General features: G+C 44.8%; 1 protein-coding gene and 2 pseudogenes across 1 annotated transcript in view; all 3 read left to right on the plus strand.

Annotated features, from left to right (window-relative positions):
* The window catches only part of CRYBG2 (crystallin beta-gamma domain containing 2), a 317,276-nt gene that overhangs the window by 284,583 nt on the left and 8,872 nt on the right, over positions 1 to 23,821 (plus strand). Inside the window, exon 17 of the mRNA XM_063954727.1 lies at positions 13,178 to 13,307. Within this exon, the coding sequence (XP_063810797.1) occupies positions 13,178 to 13,307 (130 nt within the window). The remainder of the gene's footprint in view (positions 1 to 13,177; positions 13,308 to 23,821) is intronic.
* Positions 731 to 849, plus strand: LOC135054443 (5S ribosomal RNA; annotated as a pseudogene).
* LOC135054444 (5S ribosomal RNA) lies at positions 7,105 to 7,223 on the plus strand (annotated as a pseudogene).

Genomic DNA, 23,821 nt, shown 5'->3' on the forward strand with positions numbered 1-23,821 from the left:
CCAAACCGTGGTTCCTCATATTTTCCCTTCTCCACAGGGTCCAGCATATATTTCTCTTTCTAATAGGGGAAAAGTGGCAAAACCAATTTGTGATACACACATCTATTCCATTATATAGTTATGATTATCATGCTTAATTTCCTCTTTTCCCATTTGTACCTTATTACTGGATGAGGGAGTGGAGGAGGAGCAACCCTCTTATAATGGACAAAGATTTTTTCTATTATCATATGCTTTAATTGATTATCACTGACAATTACTATACTATAGACACATTTTTTACTGTTCTGAGCAATCAGAGAGGGCACTATCTAGCCCTCATTTTTCTTAGGCTGATTGGGAGTATATCTGCCTTATGTAATATCAATCCAAGGACCGCACAGTCAATATTGGTATTTGATCCTAGATCACCATTGGCCAGACTGGGCATAAAATTCATCAGTTTATTTCAATATCATCAGTATTATTTATCTTCGACCGTATATAATTCATATTCTTTTATGTAATCAATATTTATCTTGTAGTATTTATCTCGGAACTACATAGTCAGAATCACTGTTAGAAGTCAGAACACCATTGATCAGACTTCCCAGTACAAAAAATCTCTCATGTCCATCACATTATTATCAGTATTTATCCTTGACCACACACAATCAGATATTTACTCAATTTGTGATTGATCTTGGGTCCCAACACAGTTGGAAAACGGTGCGCCTAGGAGACCAAATTTACCTACGGTCAGACCGCACTGAGTATGCCCAAACTCGTCTGATCTTGGAAGCCAAGCACTGCAGGGCCTGGTCAGTACCTGGATGGGGAACCACCAGGGAATACTAGGTACCGTAGGTATTTTACTCTCCAACAGCCTAAGCTATTTGGGACTCATTACATCAATTTGATCTTAGGTCTATAGTATTTGTCAGATTATATTGGAATCGAGGCAGTGGCCTCAATCATCCAAATTCTTTTCCATGGAGGATATGTATGAATAATTTTCTTTATGGTTGAGGGCTCATTTATTTTCGCTCAATAATAATACAATTTTGCCTATAACAGGTACATTGTTATTGGCAACATCCACATTCTTTAAACATTGATGCCAGCTCTCGTTTTTTCTTAAGTATATACTAATAAAAATTTAATTTTAATAATTTCATCATTTCAATTCTTCTCAAGTGTGCCCAGGAAAAGGCATATAGTTTCCCTTTCTTTTGGTCCTTTGTTCTCTTCAAAGGCCCATACTTGTTGTTTCATAGTTGTTATAACTATCTTCCTGGAGCACCACCAACCACTTGCCGAATTTATTAGTGTTAGTAGGCCTTTATGTTGGTTTAATTCAAATTCATTGAACTGAAATCGTTATATCCTGTGCAGATTTATTTTCTTTTGTTTAAGACTGTATTACTGAGGTCTATCTCAGCTCCAAAATCTAGCACGGATCAGAGGATCACCAGAATATACTTACTATCCCCATTGCCAAATTATGACCACTTTTAACTTAAAAACTGAATTAAGTACCAAACGCAGAACAGAAGACTTAGAAAGCATCTTTCCCACTGGGAATGATATTCAAGATCCAGATCCCAACTGGGAGGATGAAATATTGAAATTAAAATACACTTTGCAACAACAGACACGCACGAACTGGGACTTAACAAGTTTGGAGAACTATCAAAAACAAAAAATCATACCTAGAGGCCTCAGGCCTAAACTATTCCCCTCATTCGAATTATTCACCGCCAACCTACGACAGGAGTGGGAAACAACTTTGCTTAAATGCTCTCATGAGCTTATTGGCATTCTTATCAAGCATAATAACCTTGTCTTGGACGAGTGCACCAAAGAAATTGATGTAATTGCCAAGAATCTGGAACAATGGGAACAAAACCCAATATTTCAAAACAGATTTGAGAAAATCAAGAAGGACTTACAAGCTTATGAACAGACCATAATTGATAGGAAGAAAACCAAGTTTACTAGGGACAAGAGGGACTTTTCCAACAACAAGATATTTCAATGGAACAGACCGATTAGAAAAGAACGCCCAGTGGGACATTCCTACACCCCATCTTCCTCGGAAGTCGATCTATCCAGTGCGGATGAAATTGACAACCAAACCTTGGACCGTCGAAGTACTCAGACATCTCGAATAAATAACAACTCAGTTACCGGTTTTTTAGAACAAACCAGGGGAGCACGTGGCTACCAAGCAAAAGAAAAACGAGACGCAGTAAGAAGAAGGGGAAGAGAAAAATGGGGCTCACCGTCTCCAAACCGGTATCCCAACCGCAGGAACCAGAAATAGACCAGACCAATAGTAAACTTAAGATAATCAACCTCTCTAACCGCATTCTCACTGTACAACAAAGATCAGTCCTGGAAAAAGGTCTAACTTTCTCACCAACCAAAAGATTTAACAGATTCCAGTGGCAAACCAATTTACAACTATTTGCACGAAAATTACTATTAGCAAAGTTTTTTACAGACAGAACAGGTACACTTGAATCTTCCTCTGACTTGGAGAACATGTCATCACAAGAAAGGGCAGCTCTGGCGACATTAGAAGAACTTGCTGATCCTGATGAGTCAATCCCTTTTACACAACAAACACGACCACTGCTGAAGAAAAAATCTTCTTTTTTTCCTAAGGACACTCTATGCCCAGAGGTCAAAGTTTTTACGAACTTGGTCACTCGTGATTTGGACAGACTATATTTGAACAAGAAGTATCATCACACCGCGAGTAATTTGACACCGAATGAACGGAAGGCACTACAGGAGATGAAAACCTGGACTGACGTAGTCCTGAAACCATCAGATAAAGGAGGTAATGTTGTGATTTGGCCGACAGAACTATATGTTAAACAAGCAAAGAAACAACTAGATGACCAATCTTGTTATCAGAAGAGTATTTTTGACCCTACAGAAAGGTATACCAAACTGTATATGGATATCATCAACAGAGCATACCATGATGGCACCATAACCAAATCAGAACAGGACTACCTAACTGTAGATAACCCTCTGGTACCAACATTCTACCTTTTACCCAAGGTTCATAAAGATCTTCAAGACCCTCCCGGTCGGCCCATAGTTTCAGGAAATGGTGGCCTACTAGAAAAAGCCTGTATATTTTTGGATACACATCTGAGGGACTATGTTCTGGAACTTCCATCATATACCCGGGATACGACCGACGTCCTTCGAAAGATCAATGATATACACTTGGAAGAAACACATCTCCTCGTGAGCCTCGATGTTGAGGCATTATACACAAGTATAAAACATGACCTTGGCACTCAGGCGGTGGAATACTTTTTAAAAATGCGGGGAATGGATGATTTTCATCAATTTCTATTACAACTTCTTCATTTTGTCTTGAATAAAAACTATTTTACCTTCAACAACCTTTTCTACACCCAGGTAAGGGGAACAGCGATGGGGGCAGCATGCGCCCCCACTTACGCTAACCTCTTCCTGGGTTGGTGGGAAAGGGAGTTTGTATTTTCTGACCTCTGTGAATCATATACCAAACACATTATATTGTGGACACGTTATATCGATGACATACTCATCATATGGGACGGCACACAAATTGAACTTTTGGATTTCATACAGCAACTCAATAATAATACTCTTAATCTCTCATTCACGTGTGACTACAACAAGGACAGTATCTCTTTCTTGGATCTTCGAATTTATAGGGACACCAATAATATGATCTCCACGGAAATTTATAGGAAGAATACAGCTACCAACACTCTTCTGTACCAAACTAGCTCACATTTTCCCCCTACAATAACCAACATCCCGAAAGGAGAATTTCTACGCCTTAGGAGAAATTGCTCAAACGATGAAGTTTTCAAGATCAGAAGTAAAGAACTAATACTCAGATTAAAAGACAGAGGATACAGTATGCGATCCATCATAAAAGCAAAAAACAATATAACTCAAATTACAAGAGATAACTTAATCTTTAATACAACAACAAAGAAATGTAAAGAAGAATCCCAAACCATAAGATTTGTGGGGGATTTTTGCAAAGAATGGAGGGAGATCAAGTCCATCTTGCAAAGACACTGGCACATTGTACTCTCTGATGAAGACCTGGCCAAAAAACTTAATACCAAAATTGATCTGAGCTGGCGGCGATCACCAAATTTAAAGGACCTTTTAGTCAGTAGCCATTTCACACAACAACCACCACGCGGGCCACTAATCAAAGGAAGCTATGCTTGTGGCAATTGTAAAATCTGCCAACACATGGTTAATATACATGAACTGGTGGACAAATATGGTGATCAGATAAAAATCAATAAATTTTTCAACTGCAAAAGTAAGAATGTTGTTTACTGCATCTCCTGCCCATGTGGCTTGAGATATGTAGGAATGACTACTCGCATGCTAAAAATTAGAACTCTTGAACATACAGTATGAGCAATATTAGGAATGCTGCCAAACACCAACAAAGAATGCAACAACTGACAACCATCGCAAAACATTTCCTAATCCATCATTCAAGCTCAGTCCAAGATCTCAAAGTACATGGACTTGAACAGATCAAACCAGGGATCCGAGGTGGAGACATTACACGAATGCTCCTCAGAAAGGAGAGTGAATGGACTTTTAGATTAGACACCTTGGCTCCCAAAGGCCTAAATGAATATCTAAACTACAGTGTTTTTCTATAAAGAATCTTTTTAATTATATTTTCTCACACTGAGCATGATTTACTCTGCTCACACACCCTAGACCTCCATTTTTTCACTCCTAAACCAACCAGCACAATTCTTCCATAGTAGAATCCTTTTCTTCAAACCGCCCATCTCCATTCCCCTTTCCCCTTTCTCAAATTTACCTACACCCAATCTTCACTCATTCCCCTTCCAACATTTTCACTCTGCCTCACTCACATTCCACACCAATTTTTACTCACATATACATAAAGGCATTCACACCAGTCACTGCCCATCAACATACTAGCTCCAATTTGTCCACCAACCCAACCCAACCTCACAACCGACTAGCCCCTTCCACTTCCTTGCCCCCGCCCCTACTTTCCAAACCTCCCCCCCATTAAAACCTCCCCTCATCCATTCCAATCCTTCCCCCCTTTCTCCCGTCCCCCCTCCCCAATTTTTTTCCCCTCCCCCCCCCCCTATTTTTTCATCCCATTCACTTAGCTACTCAAAGTTACACTTAGCTTTCAACCCACTTACCACCACAATCCACACCTCACATTTAGGGCAATAAACCCTCCCTTCCCCTCCCCCCCCCTCAACACACACACAATAAAACGGCTCCTCTCTCCCAGCACTTTCCATTTCTATTTTATCACACCCCTCCCACTTTCACGTTTTTTCCCTGCATACCTCACACCAACTATCCCTTTTAACACAAAACAGCCATCCTAGCCCTTCCGATTTGACACGGTCAGAACAGATCTCCTATGCTATGTCAAAACTTATAACTTCCTGAATACTTCTTTATATATACAATTACTGCAAGTTTTCTTCTCCCCCCTTTCCCCCCCCCTTCAAAAAACCCCTCCCCCCCTCCCCTTATACTTCACACATTCAGCCACTGTTCTTTCATCGCTCTTCTATCAATTTTTTTATTTTATTATTATTATTATTATTACTATTAGTATTATTACCAATTTTATTTACATTTCTCTCTTTTTTTATTTACAATATATATATTTTATTATATAATTTTTATCTTTTATTTTCAGTCTCAGAATTCCCATACATACACTCAACCCATACATCTTTTAATAAATAAAACATTTCTTACACTTCTCTCCTCCTTCCTTTTTCCCTTCTTCTCTCATCATATCATCTACTCAAAGTTACACTCTTTTTCATTTTATATTATCATGTTATTTTTCCAATTTTTTCTGTACCTTTCCCTCTCCAAATTTATATCAATATCCAATTCGGTTTCTAAATACCAGTTATATGATTCCTTTAGTTGTTCTCCAAACTATAATCAGACCAGTTTCGACTAAACCTGACTTTTATTATTCTTATAATTACACTCCCTATACTCAGTTGCAGTCTGCCGCAATCCATCCTCCTGTTTTCAGGTGATCCAATAGAGATCATTACTAACAGGTGCATTCTAATTCTCCTGACAGGCTGTGCCGATAAATACGGGCAGCGGGGAACTCCGAGAGCAGGCGATCATGTGATCAAGCTCTCGGAGCGAAACGTACGTCACTTCCGGTCCCGGCGCCCGAACTTCCGGTTTCACGGACCGCGGCCGCCGGCGCCTCCACACTCGATTCCTGCATGCCCACTGATCTGAGGGTCTCCTATAGTGGTCAGGGTAAGACAGCCCACGGCTCTGAGCCGAAAACAGGCTCTCCTTGCCCAAACCGTGGTTCCTCATATTTTCCCTTCTCCACAGGGTCCAGCATATATTTCTCTTTCTAATAGGGGAAAAGTGGCAAAACCAATTTGTGATACACACATCTATTCCATTATATAGTTATGATTATCATGCTTAATTTCCTCTTTTCCCATTTGTACCTTATTACTGGATGAGGGAGTGGAGGAGGAGCAACCCTCTTATAATGGACAAAGAATTTTTCTATTATCATATGCTTTAATTGATTATCACTGACAATTACTATACTATAGGCACATTTTTTACTGTTCTGAGCAATCAGAGAGGGCACTATCTAGCCCTCATTTTTCTTAGGCTGATTGGGAGTATATCTGCCTTATGTAATATCAATCCAAGGACCGCACAGTCAATATTGGTATTTGATCCTAGATCACCATTGGCCAGACTGGGCATAAAATTCATCAGTTTATTTCAATATCATCAGTATTATTTATCTTCGACCGTATATAATTCATATTCTTTTATGTAATCAATATTTATCTTGTAGTATTTATCTCGGAACTACATAGTCAGAATCACTGTTAGAAGTCAGAACACCATTGATCAGACTTCCCAGTACAAAAAATCTCTCATGTCCATCACATTATTATCAGTATTTATCCTTGACCACACACAATCAGATATTTACTCAATTTGTGATTGATCTTGGGTCCCAACACAGTTGGAAAACGGTGCGCCTAGGAGACCAAATTTACCTACGGTCAGACCGCACTGAGTATGCCCAAACTCGTCTGATCTTGGAAGCCAAGCACTGCAGGGCCTGGTCAGTACCTGGATGGGGAACCACCAGGGAATACTAGGTACCGTAGGTATTTTACTCTCCAACAGCCTAAGCTATTTGGGACTCATTACATCAATTTGATCTTAGGTCTATAGTATTTGTCAGATTATATTGGAATCGAGGCAGTGGCCTCAATCATCCAAATTCTTTTCCATGGAGGATATGTATGAATAATTTTCTTTATGGTTGAGGGCTCATTTATTTTCGCTCAATAATAATACAATTTTGCCTATAACAGGTACATTGTTATTGGCAACATCCACATTCTTTAAACATTGATGCCAGCTCTCATTTTTTCTTAAGTATATACTAATAAAAATTTAATTTTAATAATTTCATCATTTTAATTCTTCTCAAGTGTGCCCAGGAAAAGGCATATAGTTTCCCTTTCTTTTGGTCCTTTGTTCTCTTCAAAGGCCCATACTTGTTGCTGCACATGCACTGCCCTGACACTCATGTAGACAGGTTTGTAGTTGGCAAGGCTGATATAAACCTCAGGGTCCCTCAGAATTGGGGTGACATCAGAACCAAGCACTACACTCTCAGCTTAGCAGTGACATTGAGAAGCAGCAGTCGATAGCCTCTCATATAAGATTCTAAAAAACAATAATTGTAATAATAAAAAACAGTATAAAGCACTCAAATAATTCATATGATAATAGGCTGATATAAAATCCTATAAACTGAATCCTAAATTCACTTGGGATGCATGCTGACGTATGCTGGAATGCACGGAAATCAGTCTGCAGACAAGACAATTAGGGGTCTATGTACTACGTATGGAGAGAGATAAAGTACCAACCAACCAGCTCCTAACTGTCGTTTTTCAAACACAGCCTGTAACATGGCAGTTAGGAGCTGATCGGCTGGCACTTTATCTCCATCAACTTTACCTCACTCCAAGACTTAGTACATAGACCCCTATGCTTCTGTTACTATTACAGCAGGATTCCAGTGCACCCGTGAGTCACAATCTCTACATTGCTACCAGATCTGGATTAAGGCTTTGTTTGGGCCTGGGGACACTTAAGACTGGTGGCTGACCCTGTAGACCGTTTCTGTTGTCCACCTTTTCAATATCAACCTTTTGCCCCTATCAAACTGATGGAGGTCGACCATATGGGGGTCCATCTAATTACTGTAGCACATACCGTACCACATACTTCTATACCACACCCCATTTATAGAGGTGGGGTTGGTGATGGAAAAGGTAACAGCTGAAGATATGCCTGTAAAGAGGTGTCTAGGTTGAGGTGGCCTCTCCCCTGGTGTGAGATACATGCTGCTGCTTATGTTGACCATCAGCATGGACCTTGCTATTATGTTAATAATAGTACAAGCACTAACACTGTTAGACTAACCTGGAATCTGCAAAACTGGAGAGATTAGAAAGCATGGGAGTACACCAAAAATGCTGATAGTACCATTAGGTTATAACAGGCAGGACTAGTGCTACTATAGCAGGGATACCTTGCCACCATGGCAGTCAGTCTTGGGTCATTCAGCACCCCATTAAATAAAACAGCCATTCTGAAAGAACTAGGACTTATTTCACAGCCCTGGAGAGGTGAGTGTAGGGTAATAAATACAGACATTTGTACCTCGTACACTACAGTTATCAGCCAGTCCTCACAGTCCCAGTGCAACCTGTAGTCAGACCATGGGAAAGTCCCACTGTAATAAATACAACTGATAAGTCACTAGCATGTGATCTGCTTGATGCAGTTGCTATAATTTATACACTTAAAACATATCATGTGCTTTAAGTGGATTACATACAGTACGTAATACCGGCGGACAGTATGCCGACTGTCAATATCTTGACAGCGGCATCCCGCCCACCAGAATGCCGGAAGCAGAGTGAGCGCTAAGAGTCTCCTTATGTGCTCGCTGCGCTCGCCACGGTACGGGCTCGGTGGCTCGCTGCGCTTGCCACAGTATCTATTCCCTCTCTGTGGGTGTAGTGGACACCCACGAGTGGGAATAGCCTTGGTGCGTCGGGATTCTGACTGGCGGCATTGTTGGCTGTCGGGATTTTGATGTCGGTATTCTTAACGCCGGGATACCGACAGCCGGCATTTTAACTGTATCCCCTTCAAGTGTATCTTCAATAGAAAAACAACATGTATGTACTATGCACAGTTTTAGTTATCGAAAGAAATCCGTGGCTCTGCATACTGCGTAAAATGTGTTGTTTATCATTACAGTGTAAATCTGCATTTCGGGCCTGATTCATTAAGGATCACTAATGTGAACCTCAGCGCAGTTTCCCGATGTGCCAGCATTTGGGAAAACTGGAGTGTCTCCCCCGTTTTCTGGGAGTGGCGAGGCCACGCAGTTTCCTTGGCTACGCAAGCCGCACTGCAACGGACACGCTGAGTAAGCTGAAGCTTACTCAGCCTGCCATCGCAGATCACATTGCAAATGCAGTGAGGAGGTGGTATGCTAAGGACTGCAAGTGCAAAGCTGCTGCAAATCAGGCCCTTAGGCATTAAATACATTCAACTCCACTCTATGTTTTCGCCATCCTTTAAGCTTTAATGTCCTAGGCCAGTGCATAGGTTCACCCAGTGTCAGACTGGTATATGCAGGGCCCACCGGGAGAATGCTTATGGGTATGTCCAGCTTCCAGAGGTGGATGTGGCCAGCTACCACAGCGACTTGGCTGACCGTTAGAGAGTCTAAAGTCTGGGCTTCTTTATAAATATAAAAAATAAATATATAGTGTATGCATGATAATGTACCAGATTATCAACAATAATGCACTGTGCAATATACTGTACTGTAATTTATATATAATGTCTAATTCTACTGCACAGCCTGGAACTAGAGATCTCTAGAGGGGGGAGTGGGGCCTGAGGCAGTGGGGCCCACCGGGGGTTTCCCATGGACCCCTCTAGGCCAGTCCGACCCTAGATTCACCTAATAGTATTGCACCTCTTTCATAGTTCACTTTAAATTCAGAAACTGTTTTGAAGCTACAGAAATTTTGCTGGCCCTGCATGTTTGTCCACAAGGTGGTGCAAGAAAGTTCACATAACGATAACTGCTTTTGCTAGTCAGCCTCTCTCCATGTCCAAACCAAAAAAGGAGCATCTATCAGCCTCAGTACTACTATTAACAATCAGTTAATGACAAGCAGTTTGCTAGTGCTGGTGACTGTCATCATCATTATTATCACCAGTGTATTTGCAACTGCCCTTGATCACCTGAAAATAATACTGCCTTCCCTGACGTACACATGCGTCTGATTACAGGTCTGCATGTGTTTGCAATCAATTACACCTAGGACCGGCAACAGAGACTTTGAGGACCGGTACAATGTTACCTGTAGGGCCCCCCTCAACACACACACACACACACACACACACACACGTAATATGCAGTATATATATATATATATATATACACACACATATACAGTGTAAATATACACGTCCATGAGACATCCTTTTTTGCTTTCACTTCAGGCCACCTTCCAGTGGACATGTATGCAACAGCGTACAGAGTCGTACAGTCAAGAAAACACATGCCCCATAGGGGTTTTCAATACTTTTCACGCATGCGCAATAGCAAATATTCACTGAACTGCGCACTGTGTCCACCTCTGAATAAGGCCCATGTAGATGTTTCTGTTTTCTATCCAGTTGTATAGCGACTTCTCTGCTTCAGCCTCAAAGTCTTACAGACAGTGCATGCTTCATGTAAACTCATCATGAAAACTTTTTCTGTTCATGCTTATTGTTAGCTAACGTATGTATTCAATCACTCAGACTGACAGCCGGAGCTAGTTCGATAAGACTCCTTTATTAACCCCTGGTGATATGATCTCATACAGCATGACCTACATTATCTACTCAACTGACAAAGATAACTAACGAACAACTCAGGCAGTAAAACGTTGAGTAAAGGGCCGTTCTGACGGGGAGATTTACCTAGAGATGTGTGCTGAGCGATCTAGCACAGACTGCTGATCACGCATCTCTCCCCCCACTCAGCACAACGAGATGTGCTGAGCGAGGGGGAGATGGACATGCGGGGGGCGCTCATTTCATCGACCCGGCAATATGCCGGGCAGGTTGACATAGCAGCGGGGGGTGGAACGGCGGTGGGGCGGATGTGGAGGCGGCATTGGGAGATGAGCTCATCTCCGCACCGCCTCTCCCTGCTGTAGTAAATGGGTCCCAGGACGCATCGACCCAAGAGCCCGTTTAAGCAGCCACTGACCCGGTATTCAACCCGGGTATAACACTGCTTTATTCCCGGGTTGAATTCCCGGGGCAGGCGACCCGCGATTTTGGCTATGCCCCTTTCACACCGCACACCGACCTGTGTCAGCCCGGCAATATACCAGGTCGATACCGGGTTATTTGTGCGGTGTGAAAGGGGTATTATTTACAGCCTAGTAGCAACACCGGGCTCATTTAAACAAGCAATACCAAATTAAATCTATGTAATAATAGTTTTCTATTGTTACTAAATAACTGGGCTCCTCTGGTTACTTTACAATAATGTTGCTGGAACTGTTGTTGATTTGGTATATGGGACATCTGAAAGAATTTACAAACTGTTCTACACAGGTATGAGGTTTACCACCCAAGTCCTAACGCATGATTATGATATTAGTATACATTCTTTGAACACAAAGGGTTCACCCGACTGCAGAATGAGTTTTACATATTTTGCACTGTACATGCTTTGAAAATAATGGCAGGCAAGTACGGGCAACAGAGAATCATACACATTTTGATTGTATGTATACTTTATGACACAAGGTATGGAATAGGGACGTGAAGGCGTGTACTCACTTAGGCAAAGTTCAGTGAGGGCATGTTCACAAAAATATGCCTTATTCAGCCCTGCACTTAAGCATACGCCTATAGGAGGTGTACCTAGTATAGCACAGGTGCAAGTACTCACTGATGATGATAGCTTATGTCCATCATGTTCTCTTTCACTCCTCTGTAGCAAGTTGCCATGTTAGGAGTCATTACATCACTAACTAGTCAGGAATTGAGTAAAGCTGGTACACACTTTTATGATCACTCTGCTGCTGGTTAACGCTCCTGATCAGCAGGGCAGTGTGTTCCCAACTTGTTCTCTTGTCAGCCTCCTCGCCGCCTTGTACACTCTGTGATGGTCACTTCCAGGTCAAACCTCTGAGAGACCAGCGTTTTTGGTAATTATTTACCCCCTATCCCATATCCTAATCAGCACTCCTATCCCTCCCCCTAGTAACTAACCCTAACCTTCCCCCCCCCCCCCCCCCCCTCAGCCTAATCCTAATGTCCTCCTACAGCCTAACCCTACTGGCAACACCTGACTCTAACCGTTGGCATCTTCAGGATGTCAACATTTCACATAGCAACATTTTAAATGTCAACATTGTATACACGTAGAAGTGGTGGCAACATTATAAATATCGGCATGTAACTGTGACCATATGACTGGATACCATAGGACCAGTAATGTTACAACAGCTAAACTGACTACTGCTCTACTTTTTGACCTGCATCAGACACCTGTAAGGTGCAGTGGAGCATACAGGGGGGTTCCTGATTACCCCAGTTTTTTTATTTTCTGAGACAGAGCCACATCCACCCCCTCACATTATTTTGGCCCCACCCTTTCTTCTTATTGTTATAAAAGTTGGAATTGTGGGAGGAATACCTTCTATAAATAATTCTGTGCAGGACGTGTCTGTAAGATACATTTAGTCACTTATTCCAGGAAATTGTCTGTTAACTTTTACATATATATTTCTGAAAATGTTATTAATATAAGGCAATTTGTTTCTTTTAGTAGTAGCAATATCTGCAGCCTAGATAGCCTTTTGCATCAGTAAATGGAGTAAGATATGCTTCATTTTTGGTAACACTAATAATGTTTAAAAGTGTAACACATATATTTTTGTTAATAGTGATGATGTCCCTTTATCCCCCACTAGAAGGCTATGAAACTAAATCTACATTTTTCTTTTCTTAGTTGGATTTTTTATGAAGGTGAAGATTGCTGTGGAGAACAGTATATACTGGCGGAAGGGGATTATCCCACACGTACCGCCATGGCATGCCAGGAATTTAGCACCATACGGTCTCTCAAGAAGATTCCCCTTGTACGTATGTGAAGAAAATGTTACTCAGTTATTCTTGAAATTCAACCTTTACTATCATGGGGATAATAATGCTCAATCCCTGCTTTAGTCAGCTTTATATTTATTCAATAAATACAAATAGTACAATATTACTTATTTATTCAATAATGAGTTAAGTGTACATGCTAGAGACCTGGCAAATGGCAAGTCAAAATACTCTCTCCCTCTCTCTCTCTCTCTCTCTCTCTCTCTCTCTCTCTCTCTCTCTCTCTCTCTATATATATATATATATATATATATATATATATACTGCTCAAAAAAATAAAGGGAACACTTAAACAACACAATGTGACTCCAAGTCAATCACACTTCTGTGAAATCAAACTGTCCACTTAGGAAGCAACAATGATTGACAATCAATTTCACATGCTGTTGTGCAAATGGAATAGACAACAGGTGGGAATTATAGGCAATTAGCAAGACACCCCCAATAAAGGAGTTGTTCTGCAGATGGTGACCACAGACCACTTCTCAGCTCCTATGCTTTCTGGCTGATGTTTTGTTCACTTTTGAAAGCTGGCGGTGCTTTCACTCTAGTGGTAGCTTGAGACGGAGTCAACAACCCACACAAGTGGCTCAGGTAGTGCAACTCATCCAGGATGGCACAACAATGCGAGCAGTGGCAAGAAGGTTTGCTGTATCTGTCAGCGTAGTGTCTAGAGCATGGAGGCGCTACCAGGAGACAGGCCAGTACATCAGGAGACGTGGAGGGCATCAACCCAGCAGCAGGACCGCTACCTCCACCTTTGTGCAAGGAGGAACAGGAGGAGCACTGCCAGAGCCCTGCAAAATGACCTTCAGCAAGCCACAAATGTGCATGTGTCTACTCAAACGATCAGAAACAGACTCCATGAGGGTGGTATGAGGGCCCCACGTCCACAGGTGGGGGTTGTGCTTACAGCCCAATACCGTGCAGGACGTTTGGCATTTGCCAGAGAACACCAAGATTTGCAAATTCGCCACTGGCGCCCTGTGCTCTTCCCAGATGAAAGCAGGTTCTCACTGAGCACATGTGACAGACGTGACAGAGTCTGGAGACGCCAAGGAGAACGTTCTGCTGCCTGCAACATCCTCCAGCATGACCGGTTTGGCAGTGGGTCAGTAATGGTGTGGGGTGGCATTTCTTTGGGGGGCCGCACAGCCCTCCATGTGCTCGCCAGCAGTAGCCTAACTGCCATTAGGTACCGAGATGAGATCCTCAGACCCCTTGTGAGACCATATGCTGGTGCGGTTGGCCCTGTGTTCCTCCTAATGCAAGACAATGCTAGACCTCATATGGCTGGAGTGTGTCAGCAGTTCCTGCAAGACGAAGGCATTGATGCTATGGACTGGCCCGCCCATTACCCAGACCTGAGTCCAATTGAGCACATCTGGGACATCATGTCTCGCTCCATCCACCAACGCCACGTTGCACCACAGACTGTCCAGGAGTTGGCGGATGCTTTAGTCCAGGTCTGGGAGGAGATCCCTCAGGAGACCATCCGCCACCTCATCAGGAGCATGCCCAGGCGTTGTAGGGAGGTCATACAGGCACGTGGATGCCACACACACTACTGAGCCTCATTTTGACTTGTTTTAAGGACATTACATCAAATTTGGATCAGCCTGTAGTGTGTTTTTCCACTTTAATTTTGAGTGTGACTCCAAATCCAGACCTCCATGGGTTAATAAATTTGATTTCCATTGATAATTTTTGTGTGATTTTGTTGTCAGCACATTCAGCTATGTAAAGAACAAAGTATTTAATAAGAATATTTCATTCATTCAGATCTAGGATGTGTTATTTTAGTGTTCCCTTTATTTCTCTAACGTCCTAGTGGATGCTGGGGACTCCGTAAGGACCATGGGGAATAGACGGGCTCCGCAGGAGACTGGGCACTCTAAAGAAAGATTTAGTACTACCTGGTGTGCACTGGCTCCTCCCTCTATGCCCCTACTCCAGATCTCAGTTAGAATCTGTGCCCGGCCAGAGCTGGGTGCTTTTAGCGAGCTCTCCTGAGCTTGCTAATAAGAAAGTATTTTAGTTAGGTTTTTTTATTTTCAGAGAGCTTCTGCTGGCAACAGACTCTCTGCTACGTGGGACTGAGAGGAGAGAAGCAAACCTACTAACTGCGGCTAGGTTGCACTTCTTAGGCTACTGGACACCATTAGCTCCAGAGGGTTCGAACACAGGATCTTAACCTTGGTCGTCCGTTCCCGGAGCCGCGCCGCCGTCCCCCTCGCAGAGCCAGAAGTCAGAAGCCGGCAGAAGCAAGAAGACATCGAAATCGGCGGCAGAAGACTTCTGTCTTCACATGAGGTAGCGCACAGCACTGCAGCTGTGCGCCATTGTGCCCACACTACCCACACACTCCGGTCACTGTAGGGTGCAGGGCGCAGGGGGGAGCGCCCTGGGCAGCAATTAGGATACCTCTTGGCAAAAAGACACATATATACAGCTGGGCACTGTATATATGTACGAGCCCCCGCCATTTTATTACACAGACCCGGGACAGAAGCCCGCCGCTGAGGGGGCGGGGCCTTTTTCCTCAGCACTAACCAGCGCCATTTTCTCTTCACAGCTCCGCTGAGAGGAAGCTCCCCAGGCTCTCCCCTGCAGTATCAAGGTAGAAAAAGGGTAAAAAGAGAGGGGGGGGCACATAAATTTAGGCGCAAATTATCATAAACAGCAGCTACTGGATAAACACTAAGTTACTGTGTAATCCCTGGGTTATATAGTGCTGGGGTGTGTGCTGGCATACTCTCTCTCTGTTTCCCCAAAAGGCCTTGTGGGGTCCTGTCCTCAATTAGAGCATTCCCTGTGTGTGTGCGGTGTGTCGGTACGTTTGTGTCGACATGTTTGACGAGGACGGTTACGTGGAGGCAGAACAAGTGCAAGTGAATGTGGTGTCGCCGCCGACGGCGCCGACACCTGATTGGATGGATATGTGGAAGGTGTTAAATGATAACGTGAGCTCCTTGCATAAGAGGTTAGATAATCAGTCAGGGTCTCAACCCATGTCTGATTCTACAGCTCAGAGGCCGTCAGGGTCTCAAAAGCGCCCACTATCCCAGTTGGTTGACACAGATGTCGACACGGATTCTGACTCCAGTGTCGATGACGATGAGGCAAAGTTGCAGCCTAAAATGACTAAAGCCATCCGATACATGATTATAGCAATGAAGGATGTATTGCACATATCGGAGGAAAACCCTGTCCCTGACAGGAGGGTTTATATGTTTGGGGAGAAAAAGCAAGTACTCTTCTGAGGCCAGCAATTGCTGCGTCCTGGATGTGTAGTGCTGTAGCAGCATGGACAGATACTCTGTCTGAGGAGTTAGATACCCTGGACAGGGAGACTATTTTACTGACCCTAGAACATATCAAAGACGCTGTCCTATATATGCGGGATGCCCAGAGGGACATTTGCCTGCTGGGCTCTAGAATAAACGCAATGTCGATTTCTGCCAGAAGGGTCTTATGGACTCGGCAATGGACAGGTGATGCCGACTCTAAAAAACACATGGAGGTGTTGCCTTATAAGGGTGAGGAATTGTTTGGGGACGGTCTCTCGGACCTAGTTTCCACAGCTACGGCTGGGAAGTAAAAATTTTTGCCATATATTCCCTCACAGCCTAAGAAAGCACCGTATTACCCAGGGCCGGTGCTAGGGTGTTCGGCGCCCCCCTGCAAACTATACATTTGCGCCCTTTCATTTTCCTTTGGCGCGCGCCGGGAAAAGGGGTGTGGTCTCACAAGTAAGGGGCATGGCCACACAGTAGTACCTCCATTTAAAATTACGCCACAATGTAGCACAATCTTATTAATCTTATATGTAATGCCCCACCCGTAGTAGTAGCGTCCTTATACGTAATGCCCCACCCGTAGTAGTAGCGTCCTTATACGTAATGCCCCACCCGTAGTAGTAGCGTCCTTATACATAATGCACCCACAGTAGTAGTAGCGTCCTTATACGTAGTGCACCCCCAGTAGTAGACGCGTCCTTATACGTAATACCCCCCAGTAGTAGTAGCATCCTTATACATAATGCCCCCCCAGTAGAAGTAGCATCCTTATACATAATGCCCCCCCAGTGTAGTAGCATCCTTATACATAATGCCCCCCCAGTAGTAGTAGCGTCCTTATACGTAATGCCCTCCCGGGAATAGTAGCGTCCTTGTACATAATGCCACCCCAGTAGTAGTAGCGTTCTTATACGTAGTGCACCCCAGTAGTAGTATCGTCCTTATATGTAATGCCCCCAGCCCCAGTAGTAGTAGCGTCCTTACACGTAATGGCCCCCCCAGTAGTAGCGTTGTTACACGTAATGCCCCCCTGTAGTAATAGCGTCCTTATACGTAATGGCCCCCCAGTAGTGGCGTCCATAGAGCGCGCGCACAGACATACCTCACACACACACAATTCACACATATATACACACACATACACACCCACCATACACACACACACACACACACACACTTCTCTCTCACCCTCCACTTACCTAATCCAGTCTCCCTCTGTACAGCAGCCAGGTCCGTGTAGCTCCGCCCCCTACCGTCCCGTGTAGCTCCGCCCCCTTCTGTCCCGTACTCGGCGCTCTCACACAGATGAGATGAGGGGAGGGGAGGGGAGGGAGGAGGCGTATCATGCTGCAGGTGCCCGCTGCCAGTGCCTGTCATACAGTGACAGACACAGCAGTGGCAGCAGCAGCAGCAGGGGGGACAGGACGGCGCAGCAGGGAAGGGATGCAGAGTAGGGGAAGCGCCTATCCGTCCCAGCGCCTCCCTGCACTGCATCCCTTCGCTGAGCGGGTAGCGCCGGGCCTGGTATTACCAAATGCAGTCCTTTCGATCACAAAGAAGCAAGAAGGTCAGAGGTGCGTCCTTTCTTGCCAGAGGCAGGGGTAGAGGAAAGAAGCTGCACCATACAGCTAGTTCCCAGGAACAGAAGTCCTCCCCGGCTTCCGCTAAATCCACCGCATGACGCTGGGGCTCCACAGGTGGAGCCAGGAGCGGTGGGGGCGCGTCTCCGAAATTTCAGCCACCAGTGGGTTTGCTCACAGGTGGATCCCTGGGCTATACAGATTGTGTCTCAGGGATACAAGCTGGAATTTGAAGTAATGCCCCCTCACCGTTACCTCAAATCGGCCCTGCCAGCTTCCCCCATGGAACGGGAAGTAGTGTTAGCGGCAATTCACAAGTTATATCTCCAGCAGGTGGTGGTAAAGGTTCCCCTCCTTCAACAGGGAAGGGGATACTATTCCACAATGTTTGTGGTACCGAAACCGGACGGTTCGGTCAGACCCATATTGAATTTAAAGTCCCTGAACATTTATCTGAAAAGATTCAAGTTCAAAATGGAATCGCTCAAAGCGGTCATTGCAAGCCTGTAAGAGGGGGATTTTATGGTGTCTCTGGACATCAAGGATGCGTACTTGCATGTCCCCATTTACCCACCTCATCAGGAGTACCTCAGGTTTGTGGTACAGGACTGTCATTACCAATTCCAGACGTTGCCGTTTGGTCTGTCCACGGCACCGAGAATATTTACCAAGGTGATGGCGGAAATGATGGTGCTCCTTCGGAAGCAAGGGGTTACAATTATCCCATACCTGGACGATCTCCTCATAAAGGCGAGGTCCAGGGAGCGGTTGCTGATCAGCGTAGCACTCTCTCAGGAAGTGTTGCAACAGCACGGCTGGATTCTGAATATTCCAAAGTCGCAGCTGATTCCTACGACGCATCTGCCCTTCCTGGGCATGATTCTGGACACAAACCAGAAAAAGGTGTTTCTCCCGGAGGAGAAGGCTCAGGAGCTCGTGACTCTGGTCAGAGGCCTCCTAAAACCAAAACAGGTATCGGTGCATCACTGCACGCGAGTCCTGGGAAAGATGGTGGCGTCATACGAAGCCATTCCCTTCGGCAGGTTCCATGCGAGGATCTTTCAGTGGGATCTGTTGGACAAGTGGTCCGGATCGCATCTTCAGATGCATCGGCTGATCACCCTGTCCCCCAGGGCCAGGATGTCTCTTCTGTGGTGGCTGCAAAGTGCTCACCTCCTCGAGGGCCGCAGGTTTGGCATACAGGACTGGGTCCTGGTGACCACGGATGCAAGCCTCCGAGGATGGGGGGCAGTCACTCAAGGAAGAAACTTCCAGGGGCTATGGTCAAGTCAGGAGACTTGTCTGCACATCAATATCCTGGAACTAAGGGCCATATACAACGCCCTGAATCAAGCGGAGCCTCTGCTTCGAAACCAACCAGTGCTGATTCAGTCAGACAACATCACTGCAGTGGCCCATGTAAACCGCCAGGGCGGCACAAGAAGCAGGGTGGCAATGGCAGAAGCCACCAGGATTCTTCGTTGGGCGGAGAATCACGTACTAGCACTGTCAGCAGTGTTCATTCCCGGCAGTGGACAACTGGGAAGCAGACTTCCTCAGCAGGCACGACCTCCACCCAGGAGAGTGGGGACTTCATCAAGAAGTCTTCACGCAGATTGCAAATCGATGGGAACTGCCACAGGTGGACATGATGGCGTCCCGTCTCAACAAAAAGCTAAAAAGATATTGCGCCGGGTCAAGGGACCCTCAGGCGATAGCTGTGGACGCACTAGTAACACCGTGGGTGTACCAGTCGGTCTATGTGTTTCCTCCTCTTCCTCTAATACCCAAGGTGCTGAGAATCATAAGAAAAAGAGGAGTGAGAACAATACTCATTGTTCCGGATTGGCCAAGAAGGACTTGGTACCCGGAACTGCAATAAATGCTCACAGAGGACCCATGGCCTCTGCCTCTCAGACAGGATCTGTTGCAACAGGGGCCCTGTCTGTTCCAAGACTTACCGCGGCTGCGTTTAACGGCATGGCGGTTGAACGCCGGATCCTAGCGGAAAAAGGCATTCCGGATGAAGTTATTCCTATGCTGATAAAGGCTAGGAAGGACGTGACAGCAAAGCATTATCACCGTATATGGCGAAAATATGTTGCTTGGTGTGAGGCCAGGAAGGCCCCTACAGAGGAATTCCAGCTGGGTCGATTCCTGCACTTCCTACAGTCAGGAGTGACTATGGGCCTAAAATTAGGGTCCATAAAGGTCCAGATTTCGGCCCTATCCATTTTCTTCCAAAAAGAACTGGCTTCACTGCCTGAGGTTCAGACGTTTGTTAAGGGAGTGCTGCATATTCAGCCCCCTTTTGTGCCACCAGTGGCACCTTGGGATCTTAACGTGGTGTTGAGTTTCCTGAAATCCCACTGGTGTGAGCCACTTAAGACCGTGGAGCTAAAGTATCTCACGTGGAAAGTGGTCATGCTGTTGGCCTTAGCTTCAGCTAGGCGTGTGTCAGAATTGGCGGCTTTGTCATGTAAAAGCCCCTATTTGGTTATCCATATGGATAGGGCAGAATTGCGGACTCGTCCGCAATTTCTGCCAAAGGTGGTGTCATCCTTTCATTTGAACCAACCTATTGTGGTGCCTGCGGCTACTGGTGACTTGGAGGATTCCAGGTTGCTTGACGTACTCCGGGCTTTGAAGATTTACGTGACCAGAACGGCTGGAGTCAGGAAGACTGACTCGCTGTTTGTCCTGTATGCATCCAACAAGCTGGGTGCTCCTGCTTCAAAGCAAACTATTGCTTGCTGGATCTGTGGCACGATTCAGCAGGCTCATTCTGCGGCTGGATTGCCGCATCCAAAATCAGTGAAAGCCCATTCCACAAGAAAGGTGGGCTCTTCTTGGGCGGCTGCCCGAGGGGTCTCAGTTACAGCTTTGCCGAGCTGCTACTTGGTCGGGTTCAAACACATTTGCAAAGTTCTACAAGTTTGATACCCTGGCTGAGGAGGACCTTGAGTTTGCCCATTCGGTGCTGCAGAGTCATCCGCACTCTCCCGCCCGTTTGGGAGCTTTGGTATAATCCCCATGGTCCTTACGGAGTCCCCAGCATCCACTAGGACGTTAGAGAAAATAAGATTTTACTCACCGGTAAATCTATTTCTCGTAGTCCGTAGTGGATGCTGGGCGCCCGTCCCAAGTGCGGACTTTCTGCAATACGTGTATATAGTTATTGCTTACTAAAGGGTTATGTTATGTGGCATCAGTTGAGTGATGCTTGTTTGTTGTTCATACTGTTAACTGGGTAAGTTTATCACAAGTTGTACAGTGTGATTGGTGTGGCTGGTATGAGTCTTACCCTGGATTCCAAAATCCTTTCCTTGTAATGTCAGCTCTTCCGGGCACAGTTTCCTTAACTGAGGTCTGGAGGAGGGGCATAGAGGGAGGAGCCAGTGCACACCAGGTAGTACTAAATCTTTCTTTAGAGTGCCCAGTCTCCTGCGGAGCCCGTCTATTCCCCATGGTCCTTACGGAGTCCCCAGCATCCACTACGGACTACGAGAAATAGATTTACCGGTGAGTAAAATCTTATTTTTTTTGAGCAGTATATATATATATATATATATATACATACATACATACACACACACACAATCTCCAAACTCAGCCGGCACTCTGGGGTAAAACATACAGCTTGCTTTGGTGCAATCAGCTTTATTTATTTTATTTATTAACAGTTTCTTATACAGCGCAGCATTTTCCTGATAAACATCCTTTCAAAAGAATGACACTCCAGGATGACAATTAAGTCAAAACATGTGTATTGATAGTCCCAACGTGTCAAGGCTGGATGCCTCTTTATCATGGTACACACCACAATACAGGTATACACTGTTGTTGCGGTGTGTGCCTGTGTTGTACTTGTCATTCTGGAGTGCCATTCTTTTTGGAAGGATATATATATATATATATATATATATATATATATACACAGACACATATACAGAGAACCCTGCACTCTCCTTGGCATCTTAATTCACCTTAATGCTTTAGTATACATCTGAATAAAAACGGGGTTTTAGTTTATGAATTGTACAATGCATGTAAGCTTGCGGCCGACTCCACGGGACCCCATTTCATCGCAAGTCCTACTCTATCACATAAACTTTCACATAGATTTTTTAGTAACCTGGCTACTGCTATCTCATAGGGGAAAATGTGCTTACCTGGTGTAAAGCCACCAACACAACTACACAAGTGTGCTTACCTGGTTTAAAGCTCACCTGCCAACTGACTTCTGGCTTTCAAAGTGAGACAGTCACCAACACACCTAAACAGCAGCTGACCCAGGTTAAAAGTAAATGAGTTTAGGGGTGCATGAGAGAGAGATATGATCATAAATGGGCCAATTAAAAATTAACCCTATTATACACACACAAGGATCCACTGCACTCGCCATTCCCAAGAGAGGGGTGCACTCACATACTCCCCACCCCTAGGTGGCTCTGACCACCAAACTCAAATATACATATACAGAGAACCCTGCACTCTCCTTGGCAGCTTCATTCACCATTTCACTGCAAGTCCTACTCTATCGCATAAACTTTCACATAGAGGAATTGGGGTCCCGTGGAGTGGGCCGCAAGCTTACATGCATTGTACAATTCATAAACCAAAATCCCATTGTTTATTCAGATGTATACGAAAGCATTAAAGTGAATGAAGCTGCCAAGCAGAGTGCAGGGTTCTCTGTATATGTATATTTGAGTTCGGTGGTCACGGCCCACCGCACCACAAATAGGGGTGGGGAGTACGTGAGTGCACCCCTCTCCTGGGAATGGCGAGTGCAGTGGATCCTTGTGCGCATGTGTGTGTGTGTGTGTGTATGTATATATATATATATATATATAATTTTTTTGTGATACTCTGGGGTAATTTACTCAGTAGAGGAATGTGTTGGTTCAGTGTGTAGGTGCTTAATCAGGTTCCAAACACAGGTTCTAAGGTAAAATAAATGGAATGGTGCTTTACTGGCAGCGTGACTGAGACCAAGCAGCATACAGCATAGCCCCTGTGTAGGGCACTAACTCACTTCTTCGCCCTGCACTATGCCTGGGTAGCTAGTCTGCAAACAAAGTCTCTAACAAAGTCTCAAAGTCTGCCTACTTCTTGCAGGTATACCCCTAGGCTCTAGCCTGGCTTAACTTGGCTTCCACAACTACTCACGTACAGTGTCAATATTTGATGGTCTTCACTGTCTCCTACAGGTTTAGAGACTGACCTGCTGGCCTACTTACACTCGAGGCTCACTGGCCTAGCTTCTTCCTAGCAACATAAGCCCAGTCACAGACTGTGCTGGTCTTCCCTTTATCCTACAGGTTTAGACCTGAGGTTCTCAAACTTGGTCCTCGGGGGCCCACACAGTGCATGTTTTGCAGGTCTCCTCACAGAATCGCAAGTGAAATAATTAGCTCCACCTGTGGATCTTTTAAAATGTGTCAGTGAGTAATTAATACACCTGTGCACCTGCTGGGTTACCTGCAAAACATGCACTGTGTGGGCTCCCGAGGACCGAGTTTGAGAACCTCTGGTTTAGACACTGGTTTCCTGGCCCCAGTGGCTTCCTTAGGGCACTGGGCTCTTCGACTGCTCTTGCAGCCTGAC

Source organism: Pseudophryne corroboree, chromosome 2, assembly GCF_028390025.1.
Source record: "Pseudophryne corroboree isolate aPseCor3 chromosome 2, aPseCor3.hap2, whole genome shotgun sequence".
NCBI lineage: Eukaryota > Metazoa > Chordata > Amphibia > Anura > Myobatrachidae > Pseudophryne > Pseudophryne corroboree.